At 25.7% G+C, this 22,555-nt stretch overlaps 3 protein-coding genes across 4 annotated transcripts; 1 reads left to right on the top strand and 2 right to left on the bottom strand.

Moving 5' to 3' along the window:
- Positions 1-2,405: 2,405 nt before the first annotated feature.
- Positions 2,406-11,665, bottom strand: LOC112639929 (aminopeptidase N-like). The gene is made up of 14 exons (XM_025415322.1): positions 11,621-11,665; positions 10,229-10,690; positions 9,571-9,751; positions 8,340-8,478; positions 7,668-7,749; positions 7,028-7,359; positions 6,359-6,639; positions 5,285-5,478; positions 4,720-5,076; positions 4,566-4,635; positions 4,301-4,402; positions 4,206-4,232; positions 3,028-3,239; positions 2,406-2,717 (listed from the first exon to the last, which is right to left on the bottom strand). The coding sequence occupies exons 2-14, from the start codon at positions 10,651-10,653 to the stop codon at positions 2,696-2,698; spliced, it is 2,424 nt and encodes an 807-aa protein (XP_025271107.1). The 5' UTR covers positions 10,654-10,690; positions 11,621-11,665; the 3' UTR covers positions 2,406-2,695.
- A 1,940-nt stretch (positions 11,666-13,605) lies between these two features.
- On the top strand, positions 13,606-15,559 carry LOC109610276 (TM2 domain-containing protein almondex-like). 2 transcript variants are annotated; one of them, XM_025415327.1, is made up of 7 exons: positions 13,606-13,762; positions 13,920-14,270; positions 14,456-14,523; positions 14,612-14,758; positions 14,861-14,982; positions 15,063-15,206; positions 15,296-15,559. In XM_025415327.1, exons 2-7 carry the CDS (start codon positions 14,180-14,182, stop codon positions 15,429-15,431), a joined length of 708 nt encoding a protein of 235 aa, XP_025271112.1. In that variant the 5' UTR covers positions 13,606-13,762; positions 13,920-14,179; the 3' UTR covers positions 15,432-15,559. The 2 variants fall into 2 exon arrangements, with proteins under 2 accessions (XP_025271112.1, XP_025271111.1); XM_025415326.1 differs by lacking the exon at positions 13,606-13,762 and having other exon boundaries at positions 13,795-14,270.
- A 1,728-nt stretch (positions 15,560-17,287) lies between these two features.
- Positions 17,288-22,237, bottom strand: LOC112639931 (aminopeptidase N-like). The gene is made up of 8 exons (XM_025415324.1): positions 22,160-22,237; positions 21,523-21,851; positions 20,831-21,111; positions 19,519-19,712; positions 18,955-19,311; positions 18,802-18,871; positions 18,550-18,651; positions 17,288-17,559 (listed from the first exon to the last, which is right to left on the bottom strand). Exons 2-8 carry the CDS (start codon positions 21,818-21,820, stop codon positions 17,308-17,310), a joined length of 1,554 nt encoding a protein of 517 aa, XP_025271109.1. The 5' UTR covers positions 21,821-21,851; positions 22,160-22,237; the 3' UTR covers positions 17,288-17,307.
- Positions 22,238-22,555: the final 318 nt, after the last annotated feature.

Here is a 22,555-nt window from a genome sequence, read left to right as displayed (position 1 = left end):
GATATGAATTACGTGTAATTAATGAATAAAACGACGGGAAATCTTTTAAATCGATCAAATCAATAATCGTGTTTTTCTCATAACAAAACAGATTTTTAAATTAAAATTAAAGTTTTCTTATAATGTGGAATAAAAATGTTATAGAGATAGCGTGTTCCAAGAATTATGCCATATCATTTATTATTAAATTAAAAATATGAATAGTACATTAATAAAACACAAACGTAAAGAATACTTTTTATAGGATTTAAAATATTAATAACATTGTATTATGTGTTCTATCATATTACGTGCATAATATTATATTTTACTTAACAATTCTTTTGTCTGCAAGGAATGTTTACAAATAATTTTGTAAGTTACGACAAATAAAAATCTATAGAATTTAGAATTAGTGATTTTAAAAATAAAATTAAAAACCTATACGAGTTACGGTTATCACAGAGAAAATATCATTATAATAATTGATATATCTAGCAGACTATTGCATTAATTCATGTTAACCTATCCATCATTATTAAATTTTTGATAAACTAATGACTCCTATAATATTAAAGTATGCGAATCATCACACCACAAATATCATTTAACTTTAATAACTGCAAATTCGTCAAATTAATACTATTACGTTAAATGCATCGTCACAGCAGCTTCTTTTAATTAATTTAATCTAATCTAACCAATTATATTATATGCTCCTTATTAAAAATGTGTAAAACTATACGTCGCACATTTAATACGATTAATATACTACGTAATAAAATGTATTACACTAATGATTAAATATTATTTTTAAAAGCATGGTAAAATCCGCAGCATATGCTCGTGTTTACATTCGACATCCTAAGACATGGAAGGTTAGGTTAGATTAGGCTAGATCGAAAAAGTTATCGTTTGACAGTTGGCATCCCTACAAGATTCCTGTGTAAGCAGTGCACGCGCGCGTACAAAATAAACTTCAAATCGCTTCTAACTTAATCATCGATCTTCACGCGATCGACTTTATTTGAATTGCATCGCGTCGCATCGAATTATGATGCGGCGCCGATTCGCTCAAACGCAATTCGAGACATCGCAATGTTGTATAAGCGTCGAATGAGCACGAATTTGTCACGCAAATATGACAAATCAAATCGACTCACCGTTCACCGGCTGTTCCACAGATCGCTTCATTCGCTCTTCTCGGGATCTCATTTCGATCTTGATGCACACAAACTCACAGGATATTATCAACGCGAACGCGGGACACTTTATTCGGCACTCCTGATACTCGCTCGCATCCGATAATCATCATCAAAGGCGCGAATAACGCGACGCGACTTCGCTCCACCTTCGCGATGACGCCACTGAATACTGTCAAAAACAGTTGTCGCGCGCTTCCATCGATGTATTATGAAAGTCGCGCGATCATCCTTGGACACTCTCAACGCTCGTTCATTCGCGATATTCGTTTATTTACGGTTAAAAGACGCGAAAAATGCAGATGTACGACGATCCGTGTAACTGCGTATTCGACTCCGATCACGTAGGACGAATGCAATGACGTTACTAACATGGCGGCCCAACCGGTGCGCATTTGTTTCTGCGCATGGCCATTACTGCGCATGGCCATTAAGCGCTCAACGTTCGCGCTACTTTGATTTCTGAATATTGTCTATGACTTTAATTAATAATAAATATATAAAGATAAAATCAATTAATCGTATTAGTCATATTATGTAGATTTGTTCGAAGAAAGAGAGAAAAAATTAAGATATTTTTAATTTCCTATAGTAAAGAATGGAAATATGTATTCATATTCTTGTTTTTCTTTTCCTCTTTCGCGCGATTTCGATTTAATATATAATGTAGAAAATGCACAGCATATTGGATATATTTTTGTATATGCACAACTATAATATTCCCGCGGACATTTTTTAACACTTACAATATTCGTATATATACTGTACCTTGTTCTTGATATTCACTTTTAAAAGAATAAAAAGGAGTGAATATAATCCGTCCGACTTTCACTGCCTGAAAATGACGGCAGTCTGATGACAGCACGGTTTTCTTCACGATGCGTTTAATTATTGTAAATTTAAATCAAAGAGAAATAATCGACTATTGTAAATTTTAGATTACAATAGAAATGCAAAGAAAGAAAATTATTATATCTAAAATAATAATTTAATTTGAAATATAATCTTTCTTCCCCAATCTTTATTTCCTAACATCTTTATTTCTACTTATATGCAAACAAAAACGCAATTTGTTTGAAAATGTGCAAACGAAAATCTATGAATTAAGCCTTAGGTTAAGAAAAGAATTTTGGAAAATTTGACAAAATAAAACTAATGAAATTGTCAATAAGCGATCCCGCATATTTATATTTTTATTTATATTATTTATTTTATTAGAGAGACTCCAGTCTTTGTCATTTTATACAAAATGTAACAAAGATATATAGATGTATTCGTGTCACAATTGTTACTTTTATTAAACGCTTATTGTTGATATTTGCTGAGTTGCGAAGAGTTAACGCGTTACTTATAATATCGTTACTGTTACCGTTACTTTTTTTCGGTAACGATCGTTACTTTTTTCTGTCTGTAACGATAACGGTAACGTCGTTACATTTTTACGTAGTAACGGTAACGAATTTAACCGTTACTTTTATCGTTACTTTAATTCTGTAATCCTGAATAGTATCCTCTTAGTAATTGAAAAATCTATTCCTATTACAAAACAGTTTACAAATATTTCAGAAAATTATATGCATGCATGATGTTTTCTCTGTATTCATAAATCTAAAATTTCTAAATTACAATAAATAAAAAATTGAATATGAAGAACATCAATGATGGATTAATTTATAATTTTCAAATATATAAAAGTAATAATTATATTTTAAAATAAATTAATTTAATTTTTGTATGATAAAAAGTAAAGAAGAAATAACGAATCGTTACTTTCTTAGTAATGGTAACGAGTTACTCGCATGACGATGTATAACCAAAAACTAAGCATAACCAAAACGGTACCAACTTTTTTGACGCTCTTTTTCGAAAAAACGTTTCCCCCTCTGGATATTTCACAAAATTTTGAAAGTAATTCTGTTGACTTTTGATTTCGAAAAAGCGCATTTGTATCTTGCTTTCAATATTTAAAATATATTGCATTTGTATCTTTGTTTCAATATTTGAAGTATATTGCTGTATACATCTGAAATATTCTGCTGATTGTGTTAAGTTGCTTGTCTAAAACAGATTATATCAGTATTAAGTATTAGCGTAAATAGCCAATAATTATTAATAAATATTATATTAAATATTATATTAAATATTATTTGTGTATGTGTGTGTGTGTGTGTCTATATATATATATATATATATATATATATATATATATATATAATATTAATACATTTACTACATATATATAATACATAAAATAATAATAATAATCTTAAATATAATAAGAATAAATAATAATTATGGATTATGAAAACTATAAATTTGCTGAAATGAGAATAAAATTATTCTTCTATTGTACTATGTGTTCTATTATATTATGTGCATTGTTGCACTATATTTTACTTAACAACTCTTTTGTTTGCAAGGAATGCTTATAAGTAATACTGTATAAGTAACTTTCAACAAATCAAAATCAAAATTTAGAATTAGAGATTTTAAAAATAAAATTAGAAATTTATATGAGCTGTAACTGTCACAGAGATAATATCATTATAATATTATAGCATTAAAACTGTTATATCTAGCAAGTGCATTAATTCTTCTTAACTTATCCATCTTTATTAAATTTTCGTAAACAAATGGCTCGTGTAATATTAAAGTATGCGAATTACATTACGTAATACTTTTTAAAATTTAAATTTATTTAAATGTTTTTCAATATTGATAAATTAAGAGAAATGTTTTTCAATGTTGAGAAATTAAGAGCTAATCGTCTAAATTAACTAAGATTTAAATACAATAAGCTGAAGCTTGTAAATTCTCTTTTTAAAATTTATATAAATCGATTTTCACTAAAATTTCCAAGTAAAAAAATTCTCTTTCTTTTTTGCTTTTGCTTGCTCGCACACTCTTCTCCACTTTCTCATTCATTAAAAATTACATATTTCCAAAATAATATATTTTCGAAAATTAGAAATAAAACTATGCTTATTTTATAAAAAAAATTAAATGACATTAATTTTTGCTTACTTTGGGATAGTGTAACATTAATACATTCTGTATGAAAACAAAAAATTAATGATTAATAAATGAAATATTAGTATAATAATATTCATAAAATTTACCTTTATTTTCATATTTCTTTCCTTTAAAGGCGATAACTTCTCACATTCATTTAATTGAACTTGCGTTACGTTAAAAAATTTATTTGTGAAGAAGTCGTTTATCTAAAACAGATTATTTTGATGATATTAAACAGCAATATTTGATGTCGCATCATGGTTATTTATTTTACACACACACACACACACACGCGCGCGCGCGCGCGCGCGCGCACGCACGCACGCACGCACGCACACACACACATGCATAAGCACATGCAATTTTTACCTTTTCGAGTTGATTTGTGGAATACACATGATTAATAATTACAGTTAATGTTGCATACTCGCTGATTTGTCTATAACAGTAAAATAATAAATTTATTGATACATACATAAATTGTTGAATGATAGATATATATTTACAAAGGAAGCTGTATTACCTAGGTCTTATGTTCTCAAGTTCTTCTAATATGAAGACGAGTACTACAGGATTCCTTGCATGCTTCGCGATAGTAAAAAGAAAATAATTAATATAATCTTTATCGGACAAATCTTTTAAAAATATAATCGATGTTGTACTGTCATTTTTTATTAGATTAAGATATGGTTTGATAAATTTTGAATCCTCAGGGCAAGAGAGGAATTTTAAAAGTTTAGGTTTAAATTTTTCTTTTCCCAGATGATATACTCTCCACCAAGGAGACTCTTTATTGATAGGAGAATCTTCAATGTCAAGAGAATAGTATAATATTTTTAAACCTTGACAGTATGTCCATTCTTCCCACCATGGCAAAAGCCTACGAGATTTAACAAAAGATTTCAAAATTCTCATATAAAAGTTTTGCTCATATTAATCTTATATTTTGATTAAATAATTTAACAAATTATTATTTTATAACATAACATAATAAATTTAAATTTTTGATCAAATAATGTAATAAACATTGCACATGTATCTACAAAACAATCAAATTAAAATAACCGAGAATATACAAAAAAAATTACGTGTTGTTTTCGGGATCTTCGAGATGTCGATTTAATTTATGTTGGGCTGTTTCTATGCATATGCGACCATCAAGATTACATGCCCATTTCGCAGCCTCCATTCTCAAACTCTTTGTAAGGTCGTGTTCATTAGAATCAAGTTCATTGTATTTAAGTGAATCAAGCAACTTGTATAGTAAGATTAGCACTTTCATCTAAATATATAAATATATATATATATATATATATATATATATATATATATTTAGGTGAATATGGGTATATATATATATATATATATATATATATATAAATGTATTTATATATATTTATATTGTTAGTTGATATAAATTTTATATTTTTCGATTCTTGCATTATATTTTGCTATGTATATAGAAAGATATCTTGCGCAATTTTATTTTACATATTAAGAAGGTTTATATATTCAGAACATTCTGTCTTTGTAAACACCTCTAAAGTTTTTTTATAAAGATATCTATCTTATATAGCTATACTTACATATATGTATTTGTACACAAATTTGTATTTTTCTTGCGTGCACATTCACACATGCTTAACACATGTTCATATCATAATATAAACATACAGAAGTGTATGCATGCATATATTGTAGACATGTAGACATAAATGTAGACATTATATCTATTGTATAATATAATTTAATAATTTATTAACTCTTTTGTGTATTAAACACACAGACAAATAATATATATGTTTCCTACTAACTTTCTAACTTAAAATTAATGATATTTAAATCGTTATTTTAAATATTATGCTGTGATTAAAAATGATAACAATTTTCAAATTTTTCTCCCTTTTCCTCTCCAATTTCTTGTATTATTAGTACATACTATTCAAATGTTAATTTACAAATATACTTATCTTTCGTCCAAAATATGTATATTTAAAATATCTAATCAAATTTTTTCTAGCTACATATATTTTATTATATGTATCTTTTTGGAAAACACTTAATAATTATTGTTATAAATACACACAATATTAACATGTGCAATATGTTTTTAGTATATTAAAGACATCACTATTGACATTGTTTATAATTTGTGTTATTACCTTGATATCAAAATATATTTTTTCATGAAATAGAAAGATATTGGACAGATATTCTAAAGCTTTGAACATAGGATACCATGCCACGTAGTCTGTTTCTTGTGATAGATATTTTGTAATATTCCAGAATACAGTGGAATTAAGTTGGTTTGTTATCATTAAGTGGAAAGCGTCATCGATAATTTGAGCACGATTCAAAACATGTATTTTATTATAATTTTTAGAATTTAGATAATTTGTAATTCTTCGCCAGTTCTCGATATCGTAATTGACTCGATAATATCCTGCCGAATATAAATAAATTGTATATATATATATAATTCTTTCAAAGGGTTTATCAGTACAAGTATCTGTTTATACTTTTGTACTTATACTTTTGTACTTATACTTTTGTTCATTAACAGAAATCAAAAATGTATCATAAAGTGAACATAAATGAAAATGCAAATTGTATATTATATTAGGTATAAAATTATTTTGCATGAAAATTAAATATTTCTAAAATTGTACGTATGTATGCATGTATATATAATGTATATATGTATATATAATGTATAATAAATGTAATGTATGTAATACATAATATAATGAATAACACTTTTAATAATGTAAATCTTTCTTTCCAATGTGTGATAAACACTATAAAATGTAATATATTTATTGCAAACTTACCAGTTACTTTGAAATTATATACTAGAAAGAACTCAGGCGGTCTTATATTATATAACATAAAGTTATGCAACTCTGTAGAATCCGATATGTAATCATCCGCCGACTTATTTAAATTTGATATCAACCTTTTGATCGGTTTAATAGAATAATAATAAGTTTTATAATCTCGTACTACTTCCATTACAGTATAATATATTCGTTTTATTGGAGACTTGAGCAGCACAGTGGTTAGCTCTTTTATATGAGTTAAATTGTATGTAGACTTGTATGTAGACTTTTGATTGTACAAAAGATTCTTCATAATTTCACCAAAATAGTTAAGAGTTGGCTTGCTAAAGTTATAAAATTTATACAAAATTTATTGATGTATTAACGAAAGATATTATACATATACATATATACATACATATATACACAGGGTGAGCCATTTTAATGTATATATATATATATATATATATATATATGTATATGTATATATGTATGTATATATGTATATGTATATATAAATGTATATGTATATATATATATATATATATATATATATATATATAATGATATAAGAAATGATGTAAGTTTAAAAAGTAAAATAAATTTAATTTAAATAAAAATAGTAATTATAGTAGTATGGTGCATTACTTACTTGTCCTTTACATATATACGGATACTCTGCCAAAATATCTCTTTAGTAATCAGGTCTTGTAATCTACGCAATATGCCGGGTACTATAATTATATAATTTACATCAGAATATGAATAAAATAATAGTTATAGTAAATAATAATTCAATAATCAATAATTATGGTAAAAGTACATAAAACGTTACATCAATTTTATTATCATTTGAATATGTTATAGAGGAAGTTATCCTGAGTAATTCCGCGCAAAAAAGTAAATGAGAGACGACACTAGTTTAAAAGATATAGCAAGTTAAAGTTTGACAATTTTAATACTTTTCTTAACCAAACTGATATGAAACACATTAATTTGCAATTGACAATTATATTTTTTCTTAAAAACAACTATGTTTTTTCTTTAAACCAATTGATTCATCTCATTATTTAATACATAAAATTATTAAGGTAAGATAATTGAAAAATAAATATTTTACTAGATATTTTATAGTTTATGTAAAATTAAGATATAACTTGAAAAGTACTCAATGAAAAAATACTTTATTATAGCGTTTCGAAAATCTCTCGAGGTAATCTACAAGAATATGTAATAAAAAATAGAGATTTTCATATAAAAAGGTATTAATGATCATAAATTAAAAAAATTTACTTATAATCAATTTTTATTTATATTATCATACCTTTAATGTAACTGTAATGTTCAAAAGAAATGTTGAATGATGTATTATAAAGTGATGTATTATATTCAGTATCGAAATGAAGGGATTCTTGTTGAATTTGTACCACAAACAAGTCCATCATCCGAGTACTTGGGATAGCCTATAGAAAACAGTTTAAATGTATTTACTTAAATAATATTAGATTCAACACACAATAGCAATATGCATTACAGCTCTTACTTTCTACGTGTAAAAAAATCTCTTATACCCGTATACTCTTAAAATATAGAATAAATAATTTAAAAATATATAATATTAATAACAAAAATGATTACTCAACATATAACTTTAAAATTAATATTTTTAGAATTCTTAATATATATTATGTAGCAAAATTATCTTATTACACAATTTCTACATGTATATATATGTTATGTGGAATCTGAATAATAATTTTTCATTTTTTATATATAATAATTTAAAGTCGGACAAATGTAACATAGTAACTTTGACACACACACACACACACACACACACACACACACACACACAGAATAAAGGAAACATAGAAATGTAAAAATATCTTAAATTGTATTATTTATGTATATTGCATTTACTTAAAAATTAACATTTAAAAAAAATTCACTTTTCTTTATAAATATGGAATCTTTGCCTAATATTCTTATTTATAAAAAATTGTACGCTATAATAGTAAATATTTAACTTTACACAGATCCAAATGACTTGACCTTGACATATATCGTCAAGATCATCTGCACTGAATAACATCCAAAAGATTTTAGGCGTCGCTCGTTGTTTATTATAAAGTTCTTCAATATGTTTATTCCTTTATAACTTTCAATATGAAAAGTCTATTATTGTACATACATAGTCCAAAATTTCTGTGAACCTTATAAAACTTCTTTTATTTATAACTTTTTAATAAACAACGAGCGACGCCTAAAATCTTTTGGATGTTCTTCAGGGCAGTGACCTTGACAATTTATGTCAAGGTCGAGTCATTTGGGGGTAACTTTGTAAAAGTAAATATTTACCATATATATAGGTATATATATATATATATATATTTACTATATATATATATATAGTATAGTATAGTATATATATATAGTATATATATATATATATATATATATATATATATATAGTTACTATATATATATATATGTATATATATCCATCACATTGTTTGCTAGTGAGCACGTTTTGCACTAAAGAATGCTTAAAATACCTGATTGGTGACATATAATCCAAGAAATGTGACAATAGCCTCATTTAACAGAGAGGATAACGGCCAAAGTGGATTTTCATAATAAGAACATTCCTGTATTACTTTCTGAGCTATGAAGTGAGTAACTTTAATTTTACGTGCAACAGAATCGACATTCTCAATATAAGTAACATCTGCTTCTCTAAAAATTAAAAAAAATGTTTTATAGAAAACTTATTACTGTTGAAAATATTTTGTGCTTGCGAATTTAATATAATTAAATAATTCTATAAATTAACATATTAATTATATATTAATGTTTTATCATGTCTGCACGTATGAATGACTCATCACAAATAATGCGATACTTACTTAATATATATGTAATGATTTCACTATATATATATATATAAATTTTTTTAAATTTTGATTCATAAGGAATATGAAAACTTGAATATAATTATTTAATTTTTAATTTTTAATTTTTAATTTTGTGATTTTAAAATATATATAAATATATATATATATATATATATATATATATATATATAATAATTTTAAATAATATTTGAAAATGGACAAAAGATATGTAGATAATTTTAGGTACCATCAATTATTCTTTTTTCGTCTTTCGAAATATATTAATGTTTCTTAATTATAAATTATAATTATAAATTACCTATAAATAACAACGCCCAGATTTATGATGCTCTCTTTTTCCGGAAAATCCGGAATTGCAACATGATTTATTTGCCAAGTTTCATTCAGGCGTTTCCATTTGTCAAACAAGTATAGAGTTATATTTTGAACAATTTGATGTGCAAATGCGCAGTGCATTCCACACCACATATCAACCCTGACTTTACTGTGATTTGAACCAGGCATGAAAAATATATCAGTCTGGTTGGCCAGAAATACAAAATATTTAGGTCTTACAAACGTATGAAAATGTGTTATCATCAAGTTTTTCTTCATTACGTTTTTTTGTATCGGTATATTTGATAAAACTTTATAATATTGATGTTCTATAATAATATTATAGGCGGGCGAGAAGAAAAGAAGTTCGGACTCGTTCGAAGAAAATCGGGGCAAACTTGGAACCATGTGTTGGGTCCCAATAGTATCAACATATGTTACCAACCTATCACATTTAGAAATATGAATTAATGATAATAAATTTTCGACAATTACATAGAATACATATTAAAAATTGAATAAAGAGAAGTTATACGGAATGCAATTTATATATAAGAACAATACATATAGAAAATTAAAGCTGAGTTCTTCTTACTATTTTGTTCTTTATCTCGTATAACATTATGTAATCTAATAATGATCTTGAAAGTATTTTGACATTAGTAAAACATAATGGTCATGAAATGTTTACTTTAGAATATACAGATACAAAATAAATAGTTAATATTTAATAATTAACATTTTAGTATCAATATTATATATATATATATATATATATATATATATATATATATATATCTATATATATATATATATATATAATATTAATATTTAATTAAATATTAATAATGATTTCTTAAAGTTTGGTATTAGTAAACAGTGTAAAAATAAAATATTTGCCAAAATATTAAATATCAAATAAGCAAGTTCCATAAAAACATAAACATAAATCTTTCAGAATTTTATTATTAAATTTTGAAAACAATTCAAAACACTACCGGAATATTTGAATTTGTCCGATAGTTGAAGATAAAATGTTGTATAAGATATGCATTATTGCTGATTTAATAAAATTTTTATTTGCAGTTTACATTCATATTAATAATAATGGTAATAAGTTGCAAAATTTGTTACTAAGAAACATATAATAGGATATATATTAGGTTAAATTAAAAATACAAAGGCATATATATGCCTTTGTATTTATAATTTAATCTAATAGGATTGGAAACTTTTCAGATAGACACATTTCAGATAGGCACTTATATAAATCTTTTCTTAGAAAACACTTTTTTATAAATAGAATGCTGTACAAGGATTGTGTCATCCTGTAACTACCTGTTACTACATATTTAATATTTCAACAGTTACTTACGATTGTTCATTTTTTGTATAAATCTTTTTTTGATTTGCATCAGTTATAATATATTCTAATTTTATGATGTAATAATCTGGCAAAAAATTATCTAAGAATATATATTCGGTAATGTTCTTCTCATTATCATACAAACAATCTACCAGTTTATAAGGAATTATTTCTCCGTGAAAATATTTTGGATCTTTAATCACCGTTATATCGATAACATGTTTTATGTCTATAGACAAGTATATGCTACGTTTTGATTGTAATATCTCAATACTCATATTACATTTGCCGATAAAAAAATTATTTGTAGTAAATGATGCAAGAAAGATATCATATTGTTTAGGTATTATATAGTATGATTGCACAAGCATGACTCTTTCATTTAGTTTGCTTATCTGGCAGTCGATTGAAAAGACCGGTACAATGATTGTTAAACTGCTATATAATAACAGTTTTACAAACATGATGCTACTTTCTTAGATATCTACAAAAATATATTTTTGTTAGAAAGTACAAACTGACAAATTAAACAAAGCATTGTCTCTATCATGATTTAATGGAAAAGGAAAAATTAAAACAAATACATAGAAATAAACTCATTTTTTAACGACTTACTCTGTATATTGAAATATATCACAAAATGTATGCCAATGTATGTCCTCTTATAAGAAATAACCACAATAAATCAATGTTTTATTCATTATCAGTGTAATAAGAAAAATATATATGCACAGTTATGCCTTCTTAATATCTCAAGAAACTTCCAAAGACTAACAACAGGGATACGCGATATTGTAATAAATATGTGTGTCATGTAAACACACAACTTCTGAGGTCGTAACAGACATTTTGATCGAGAAATGATATGTAAGCAAATCCCGGCATCGTTTTGATCGAGAAATGATATGTAAGCAATTCCCGGCAACGAAAAAACGTAACTTATGACTAGAGTATAATATTACAGTATCGTATATAAGACAATATAATGTATAACTATTATTTTTTAGGTTTTTGTTTACTCTTTCAAATTTATTTTGTGGATATACAAATAAAACAACAAAAAATCCCTCAAATCGATTAAATCAATCATCGTGTCTTTCTTATAACGAAACAGATTTTTAAATTTAAACTGAGAAAGATTTTTTCATAATGTGGAATAAAAATATTATAGAGATAGAGTGCTCCAAAAATTTTGCCATATAATTTATTATTAAATTAAAAAAACATTAGTAGTAAAAAATCTAATGGCATTTTTCTTATATAATACAAGCTTTCGATTGCGACCAGTTTGAATAAAATCGATGTAGTTAATCTCGAGAAATGATAATCACATGCTAGAAATGTGGCATTTTTCGTTTTCCTTCATTATATGATTCAGATTCAGACTTATGAACGTATCTTCGCACGCACACAATCAAAGCGATTTTAATATTTAATATCACTAATTGTAAAAATTATACAATTGCGTTTTGAAGGATCGATTCTCGACGAACGATTCGAGTCTTCCCGCGAGAAGTCAAAATTGAGTTCGAATATCGAAAGTCATAAATGTAATGATATGCTTTCCGTTAGCTTATTTATGAATTCCACATCGCGCGGAACTGAATATTTTTAAAATAAATTATTAAATTATGATTGCGAAAATACCGTGTTTTTTCCGCGTTCTCTTCGCGTCCTTATACGCGTAAATAATAAGATTATCATTTTAACAAAAGAATTTTATTGCTGTCCCTCGTCAAATAATATTCCTAAATATTGCTAATTAAATATAAAGAAATGTCGAATAAGAGAGTGAAGATTCGATGTGATAAGTCAACGATTAAATATTAACTTTACAAAGTTAACGATCACCTTCGATATTAAAGAATCGCGAATTAATTATTATGAATTTAATGATTTGTTTTTTCGAATTATATTTTTTCGAAGTTATATTTGTTTATTTTTTATTATCTTGTTTTGTTTTATTCATCGATGTGACTTTCAAAGAACGATTACTTCGTAAATTCTGTCGTGATGTATCTGATGTAGAAGCGTGTTGGACACTTATTCATATCATAACATTTATCATGTATTTCTCGATATATTCAGTATATTATTAATATCACTCTTCCAGATCATGATTAAAAATCTGAAGGAATTTATACAAACAAGGTACGGGGCAGAAGAGATGAAGTTAAATATATGTATATATAGGATAAACGAAGTAACGAATCCAATTGGTTACACCATGTTGTTTCTCCTATTAGCACACGTTTCATAGATATTGTACATACATACATATTTCCGCATTTTGTACTTGCATTTGTAGGTGATTTTATGCAGAGCGATACGAAAAAATAGTAACAAGAAAATTGTGTTCGATCGCGATGAGACAGATGACTTCGACACACTCCCTCCCTGTCAAATGTATCGAGGATAATTGACGCCAAATATATTCGACGCTATCGCTTTTCTTGACTTCATGTATTTAGTATGGATAAACACGAAAACTGAGATATAAATTGATGTAGCGAGTTTTTTTTGACGAGTGGTATATCCGGCACCTGGTGAGACGAATCCTTGCGCAGGATGCGCGTCGTTCGGATCAATTCGAGGAACGTGATATTCCTCTTTATAGCGCTTCTGTCAACCTCCGCCGAGGAAACACATACAGGTCATGGTGAGCAAACTTGTCAATTATTATATAAAGTGACAACAAACTCTCACATGAATTTTAATAAAATTTAGGCAGTCTGAATATAAAAGTTATTAGAGATTTGTCAAATATATTAATGTAGGAGTGTTAAAATATATATTTTTTTGTACACATACATGTATACTAATAGTTAATGCGAATTGTTACAGATACTCTAAGCGCCTTTACACTAAAAGAAGCTAATGTAAATACTACACCAGCCTACAGTAGCAAAAAGGTGAAACTTTTCAATTTCTATTGATGTATTGCGTGATGATAGTATTGATGATTTGTATAGCGATATAAATTGAATTATTAAATTGCAGGAGGAACTAACTGGTTTGTGTGGTCCAAGTGGGATACCTTGTATTGAACTGAGCGGAGAATGTCTAAAATGCATTTTTAATTATAGTTGTGTATATGGTGCTGTTTATGATGCACAGTGTTCTGTTATGGAACATGGTGATTGCATAGTATGTGAAATTTGTTTTTAATTGAAGAAGTTTAGAATTATATAACATATGGAGATATAATAGGTTTATATATTAAATTATAAATGCTTTATTTTTTAACAGGGAAAGAAAACTTTCCAAAAGAAATATATGTGTCGATATTGTTATCAAACTGATCACTGGGAACATCAGTGTCATCAGAAAAATTCCTGTAGCTCAGTAGCATCTCCACAGCAATATTATAGGTGTGTGTTAATCATAAGTTTTATTATATTGATTACAATAATATTAACAGATATTCTTATTGTTAATATTCTTATTGTAGAACAAATTGTACAGTAAATGATGATGTATTGTGCCTGGGCAGACGAAAGTTTATGAAAAACTTGCCTTGCAATTGGACAGTTGGATATCGATGGTCTATAGCTCTGATATTGAGCATTACTCTTGGAGAATTTGGTGCTGACAGGTGATTTTGCAAAAAAGTACTATCTAAAACATAGATAATCAATTAATTACAATTTATTAATATAATATTTATTAAATGTTTTATTATAGGTTTTATTTAGGACACTGGCAAGAAGATATTGGCAAGCTATTTAGTTTTGGTGGACTGGGTGTATGGACCTTAATCGACGTAATACTAATTTCTATGAGATATTTGGGTCCTGCTGATGGTTCTTTGTACATTTAAATTGTTAATCAATAAGAAAAGTTTAATTTTAATTTGTTATAATTTGTTGTAATTTGTGTGTAAGATAGTTTTTTATAAAGTACAGAAACGTTATATTTGTTGATTTAAAATGAACTATAAGTGATAAAAGTTAAATTGATATGTATGATATTTATAAATGTGAATATAATCCATTTTTATAGTTTTGATATCTCTCTTAGTCTGACTCCCTTCGTTCTATTTAGCATCAGTAACTACGCCCGATATTTACAGTCTTATTCTTAAGTTTGAAAATATATGACCATTTCATTAGCCGAACGGAATCTTAAGTACTTTTTTGTTTTATTTTTATTTTCTTTTAATGCAGAGTTTCCAACAGTTTCCTAAAGAGAAAATATAATACGTATATAAAACATGCATTATATATAATTACATATTACATAATTATAATTTATATATCTATAGTAAATTACAATTAACTTGCAATTGCATAAATACATTACAAAATATGTAATTATGTATAACAAAAACAATTATATTAAATATATATATATATAATTATATTACAAAATTTAATGCAGGATAAAGGAAATCGATCATTTTAAATGGATGTCCGGAATAGAAATAAAAAAGGAAATAGAATGTTAATAATATATTATATTAAATATATTAATAATTAATATTAGAGAGAAGACTGACAAGGGGAGGTCACAGTGTGATATCAATCGATTTCGCCGAAACTCGGTGTATCGTTGGGTAGCATATAAAATGAATACCTGTAAACGGATAAAATGCGCTTCTTTACCGTTTACAAAATAAAAACATTAAAAAATTTCAGTTTAGTATAAGCAAAGTAAGACCTCAAATCGAACAGCGCGTAGCAGTAGAGTACTAGAATTTATATTTCCAACGTTGCGGGTTCGAGTCTCGCAAGAATTTTTTTTAATTATAACAACTTTTATAATATAAAAATGTATATTATATATATTTATGCGTTTTGTATATTTTTTTTACATTTATTATTCAAGTGCACATTTATTTATCCATGCATTTTTTTGTTTGCGTTCTCTGATAAAAATTTGTTTATGGAATAAAAGTACGGATAAAAATGACAAAATCTCCTCCGTCCGTTATACAATAGTGTTCTCCTTCTCTTATTTTTCTTTGTCGATAATTAACATTTTGCGTTATTTCATGTTAATAAAGAAATGAAAATACCGGTTAATTGCAGGCCACAAAGTATCTTTGTAAATGCACGTGTATTTAATTATATATTATTAACGCACATGAGCATAAATAATAAATCGAAAACTATAAACATTATAAAAAGCTATTTGTAACAAAGATATAGAAGATGTATTCGTGTCACAATTGTTACTTTTATTAAACGGTTATTGTTGATATTTGCACAGTTGCGAAGAGTTAACGCGTTACTTATAATGTCGTTTTCGTTACCGTTATTTTTTTTTCCGTAACGATCGTTACTTTTTTCTGTCTGTAACGATAACGGTAACGTCGTTACATTTTTACAGTAACGGTAACGAATTTAACCGTTACTTTTATCGTTACTTTAATTCTGTAATCCTGGATAGTATCTCCTTAGTAATTGAAAAATCTATGCCTATTACAAAACAGTTTATAAATATTTTAGAAAATTATATACATGCATAATGTTTTCTCTGTATTCATAAATCTAAAATTTCTAAATTACAATAAATGAAAAATTGAATATGAAGAACATCAATGATGGATTAACTTATAATTTTCAAATATATAAAAGTAATAATTATATTTTAAAATAAATTAATTTAATTTTTGTATTATAAAAAGTAACGTAAAAGTAACGAATCGTTACTTTCTTAGTAACGGTAACGGTAACGGTAATGATAATGAGTTACTAGCATAACGTAATACCCAAAACTAAGCATAACCAAGACGGATTTATTGATGCGTTGCTTTCCTGAAAAAACCCCTCTGAATATTTGACAAAATTTTGAAAGTAATTCTGTTGACTTTTGATTTCGAAAAAGCGCATTTGTATCTTGCTTTCAATATTTGAAATATATTGCATTTGTATGTTGCTTTCAATATTTGGAGTATGTTGCTGCATACATCTGAAATATACTGCTGATTGTGTGATGTTGCTTGTCTAAAACAGATTATATCGGTATTAAGTATTAGCCAATAATTATTAATAAATATTATATTAAATATTATATTAAATATTATCTTGTGTATGTGTGTGTGTCTATATATATATATAATATTAATACATTTAATACATATATATAATACATATAATAATAATAATAATCTTAAATATAATAGGAATAAATAATAATTATGGATTATGAAAATTACAAATTTGCTGAAATGAGAATAAAATCATTCTTCTATTGTACTATGTGTTCTATTATATTATATGCATTGTGTTGCACTATATTTTACTTAACAATTCTTTTGTTTGCAAGGAATGCTTATAAATAATACTGTACAAATAACTTTCAACAAATAAAAATCAAAATTTAGAATTGGAGATTTTAAAAATAAAATTAGAAATTTACATGAGCTGCAGCTGTCACAACGATAATATCATTATCATATTATAATATTAAAATTATTATATCTAACAAGTGCATTAATTTTTCTTAACTTATCCATCTTTGTTAAATTTTTATTTTAGTAAACAAGTGGCTCGTAATATTAAAGTGCGAATCACATTACGTAATATTTTCTCAATCATATTGAAAAACATTTAAATTTATTTATTTAACTAAAAGCTAAACATCTAGACTGACTAAGATTTAAATATAATATGTTGAAGCTTGTAAATTCTCTTTCTAAAATTTATATAAATCGATTTTCACTAAAATTTCCAAGTAAAGAAATTCTCTTTCTCTTTTGTTTTTGCTTGCTCGCACACTCTTCTTCACTTTCTCATTCATTAAAAATTACATATTTCCAAAATAATATATTTTCGAAAATTAGAAATAAAACTAAGCTTATTTTATAAAAAAAATTAAATGACATTAATTTTTGATTACTTTGGGATACTGTAACATTAATACATTCTGTATGAAAGCAAAAAATTAATGATTAATAAATGAAATATTAGTATAATAATATTCATAAAATTTACCTTTATTTTCATATTTCTTTCCTTTAAAGGCGATAACTTCTTACATTCATTTAATTGAACTTGCGTTACGTTAAAAAATTTATTTGTGAAGAAGTCGTTTATCTAAAACAGATTATTTTGATGATATTAAACAGCAATATTTGATGTCGCATCATGGTTATTTATTTTATACACACACACACGCACGCACGCACGCGCGCGCGCGCACCCCCCCCCCACACACATATATGCATAAGCACATGCAATTTTTACCTTTTCGAGTTGATGTGTGGAATACACATGATTAATAATTACAGTTAATGTTGCATACTCGCTGATTTGTCTATAACAGTAAAATAATAAATTTATTGATACATACATAAATTGTTGAATGATAGATATATATTACAAAGGAAGCTGTATTACCTAGGTCTTATGTTCTCAAGTTCTTTTAATATGAAGTCGAGTACTACAGGATTCCTTGCATGCTTCGCGATAGTAAAAAGAAAATAATTAATATAATCTTTATCGGAAAAATCTTTTAAAAATATAATCGATGTTGTACTGTCATTTTTTATTAGATTAAGATATGGTTTGATAAATTTTGAATCCTCAGGGCAAGAGAGGAATTTTAAAAGTTTAGATTTAAATTTTTCTTTTCCCAGATGATATACTCTCCACCAAGGAGACTCTTTATTGGTAGGAGAATCTTCAATGTCAAGAGAATAGTATAATATTTTTAAACCTTGACAGTATGTCCATTCTTCCCACCATGGCAAAATCCTACGAGATTTAACAAAAGATTTCAAAATTCTCATATAAAAGTTTTGCTCATATTAATCTTATATTTTGATTAAATAATTTAACAAATTATTATTTTATAACATAACATAATAAATTTAAATTTTGATCAAATAATGTAATAAACATTGCACATGTATCTACAAAACAATCAAATTAAAATAACCGAGAATATACAAAAAAAATTACGTGTTGTTTTCGGGATCTTCGAGATATCGATTTAATTTATGTTGGGCTGTTTCTATGCATATGCGACCATCAAGATTACATGCCCATTTCGCAGCCTCCATTCTCAAACTCTTTGTAAGATCGTGTTCATTAGAATCAAGTTCATTGTATTTAAGTGAATCAAGCAACTTGTTTAGTAAGATTAGCACTTTCACCTAAATATATAAATATATAAATATATATATATATATATATATATATGTACATATATATGTATTTATATGTATTTATATTGTTACTTGATATAAATTTTATATTTTTCGATTTTTGCATTATACTTTGTTATATAGAAAGATATCTTGCGTAATTGTATTTTACATATTAAGATGGTTTATATATTAAAAACATTCTGTCTTTGTAAACAGCTCTGAATTCATTTCACATAAAGATATCTATCTTATATAGCTATACTTATATATACGTAATTATACAAATTTGTTTACACAAATTTGAATTTTTCTTGCGTGCACATTCACACATGCTTAATACATGTTCATATTACAAAATAAACATACAGAAGTGCATGCATGCATATATTGTACACATGTAGACATTATATCTATTGTATAAATGTAGACATTATATCTATTGTATAATATAATTTAATAATTTGTTAATTCTTTTGTGTATTAAACACATAGATAATTAATATATATATGTGTCCTACTAACTTTCTATCTTAAAATTAATAATATTTAAATCGTCATTTTAAATATTATGCTGTGATTAAAAATGATAACAACTTTTCTCCCTTTTCCTCTCGAATTTCTTATAATATTAGTACATACACTATTTGAATGTTAATTTACAAATATACTTATCTTTCATCTAAAATATGTATATTTAAACCTTTTTATCTAATCAAATTTTTTCTAATTACATGTACAGTACCCGTCAAAAATATATCATCTTTTTTAAGGATAATTTAATTCAAAGTGTATATATTTAATTAATTTTTCTTAAGTAGCTGTGTTCATTATTGAATGAAAAGTCTATTGTTAAATAATCTATATTATACCTACTATTGAAACATGTGACTAGATAAAAATATATACACTTTGAATTAAGTTATTCATTTTGAGTTAAGTTACTCTCAAAAAACATAAAGGTGATATGTTTTTGGCCTATACTGTATTTTAGTGTATGTATCTTTTTGACAAGCACTTAATAATTATTGTTATAAATGCATACAATATTAATATGTGCAATAAGTAATATGTTTTAGTATGTTGAAGACATCACTATTGACATTGTTTATAATTTGTGTTATTACCTTGATTTCAATATATATTTTTTCCTGAAATAGAAAGATATTGGACAGATATTCTAAAGCTTTGAACATAGGATACCATGCCACGTAGTCTGTTTCTTGTGATAGATATTCTGTAATATTCCAGAATACAGTTGAATTAAGTTGGTTTGTTATCATTAAGTGGAAAGCGTCATCGATAATTTGAGCACGATTCAAAACATGTATTTTATTATAATTTTTAGAATTTAGATAATTTGTAATTCTTCGCCAGTTCTCGATATCGTAATTGACTCGATAATATCCTGCCGAATATAAATAAATTGTATATATATATATATATATATATATATATATATATAATTCTTTCAAAGGGTTTATCAGTACAAGTATCTGTTTATACTTTTGTACTTATACTTTTGTACTTATACTTTTGTTCATTAACAGAAATAAAAAATGTATCATAAAGTGAACATAAATGGAAATGCAAATTGTATATTATATTAGGTATAAAATCATTTTGCATGAAAATTGAATATTTCTAATAATTGTACGTATGTATGCATGTATATATAATGTATGTATGTATATATAATGTATAATAAATGTAATGTATGTAATACATAATATAATGAATAACACTTTTAATAATGTAAATCTTTCTTTCCAATGTGTGATAAACACTATAAAATGTAATAAATTTATTGCAAATTTACCAGATTCTTTTGAATTATATACCAGAAAGTCAAGCGGTCCTATATTATATATCATAGAGTTATTCAACTCTGTAGAATCCGATATGTAATCATCCGCCGACTTATTTAAATTTGATATCAACCTTTTTATTGGTTTGATAGAATAATAATAAGTTTTATAATCTCGTACTACTTCCATTACAGTATAATATATTCGTTTTATTGGAGACTTGAGCAGCATAGTGGTTAGTTCCTTTATACGAGTTAAATTGTATGTAGACTTGTATGTAGACTTTTGATTGTACGAAAGATTCTTCATAATTTCACCAAAATAGTTCAGAGTTGGCTTGCTAAAGTTATAAAATTTATACAAAATTTATTGATGTGTTAACGAAAGATATTATACATATACATATATACATACATATATACACAGGGTGAGCCATTTTAATGTATATATATATATATATATATATATATATATGTATATATGTATGTATATATGTATATGTATATATAAATGTATATGTATATATATATATATATATATATATATATATATATAAATAATGATATAAGAAATGATGTAAGTTTAAAAAGAAAAATAAATTTAATTTAAATAAAAATAGTAATTATAGTAGTATGGTGCATTACTTACTTGTCCTTTACATATATACGGATACTCTGCCAAAATATCTCTTTAGTAATCAGTTTTTGTAATCTACGCAATATGCCGGATACTATAATTATATAATTTACATCAGAATATGAATAAAATAATAGTTATAGTAAATAATAATTCAATAATCAATAATTATGGTAAAAGTACATAAAACGTTACATCGATTTTATCATCATTTGAATATGTTATAGAGGAAGTTATCCTGAATAATTTCGCGCAAAAAAGTAAACAAGAGACGACACTAGTTTAAAAGATATAACAAGTTAAAGTTTGACAATTTTAATACTTTTCTTAACGAAACTGATATGAAACACATTAATTTGCAATTGACAATTATATTTTTTCTTAAAAACAACTATGTTTTTTCTTTAA

The sequence above is a fragment of the Camponotus floridanus genome, unplaced genomic scaffold, assembly GCF_003227725.1.
Source record: "Camponotus floridanus strain SB8 unplaced genomic scaffold, Cflo_v7.5 scaffold12, whole genome shotgun sequence".
Taxonomy (NCBI): domain Eukaryota; kingdom Metazoa; phylum Arthropoda; class Insecta; order Hymenoptera; family Formicidae; genus Camponotus; species Camponotus floridanus.
This window is presented reverse-complemented; position numbering and strand designations above follow the sequence as displayed.

Excerpts from the sequence above, each read along its gene's own strand:
- LOC109610276 (XM_025415327.1), top strand. The coding sequence starts at position 14,180 with ATGCGCGTCGTTCGGATCAATTCGAGGAACGTGATATTCCTCTTTATA. Across the intron at positions 14,271-14,455 it reads GGAAACACATACAGGTCATG|ATACTCTAAGCGCCTTTACA; the intron begins GTGAGCAAACTT and ends GAATTGTTACAG. Across the intron at positions 15,207-15,295 it reads GGAGAATTTGGTGCTGACAG|GTTTTATTTAGGACACTGGC; the intron begins GTGATTTTGCAA and ends GTTTTATTATAG.
- LOC112639929 (XM_025415322.1), bottom strand. The coding sequence starts at position 10,653 with ATGGTTCCAAGTTTGCCCCGATTTTCTTCGAACGAGTCCGAACTTCTT. Across the intron at positions 7,750-8,339 it reads ACATTACAGTTACATTAAAG|TACCCGGCATATTGCGTAGA; the intron begins GTATGATAATAT and ends ATATAATTATAG. Across the intron at positions 4,403-4,565 it reads CCACAAATCAACTCGAAAAG|ATAAACGACTTCTTCACAAA; the intron begins GTAAAAATTGCA and ends AATCTGTTTTAG.
- LOC112639931 (XM_025415324.1), bottom strand. The coding sequence starts at position 21,820 with ATGAAGAATCTTTCGTACAATCAAAAGTCTACATACAAGTCTACATAC. Across the intron at positions 19,312-19,518 it reads GAAGATCCCGAAAACAACAC|GATTTTGCCATGGTGGGAAG; the intron begins GTAATTTTTTTT and ends TAAATCTCGTAG. Across the intron at positions 18,652-18,801 it reads CCACACATCAACTCGAAAAG|ATAAACGACTTCTTCACAAA; the intron begins GTAAAAATTGCA and ends AATCTGTTTTAG.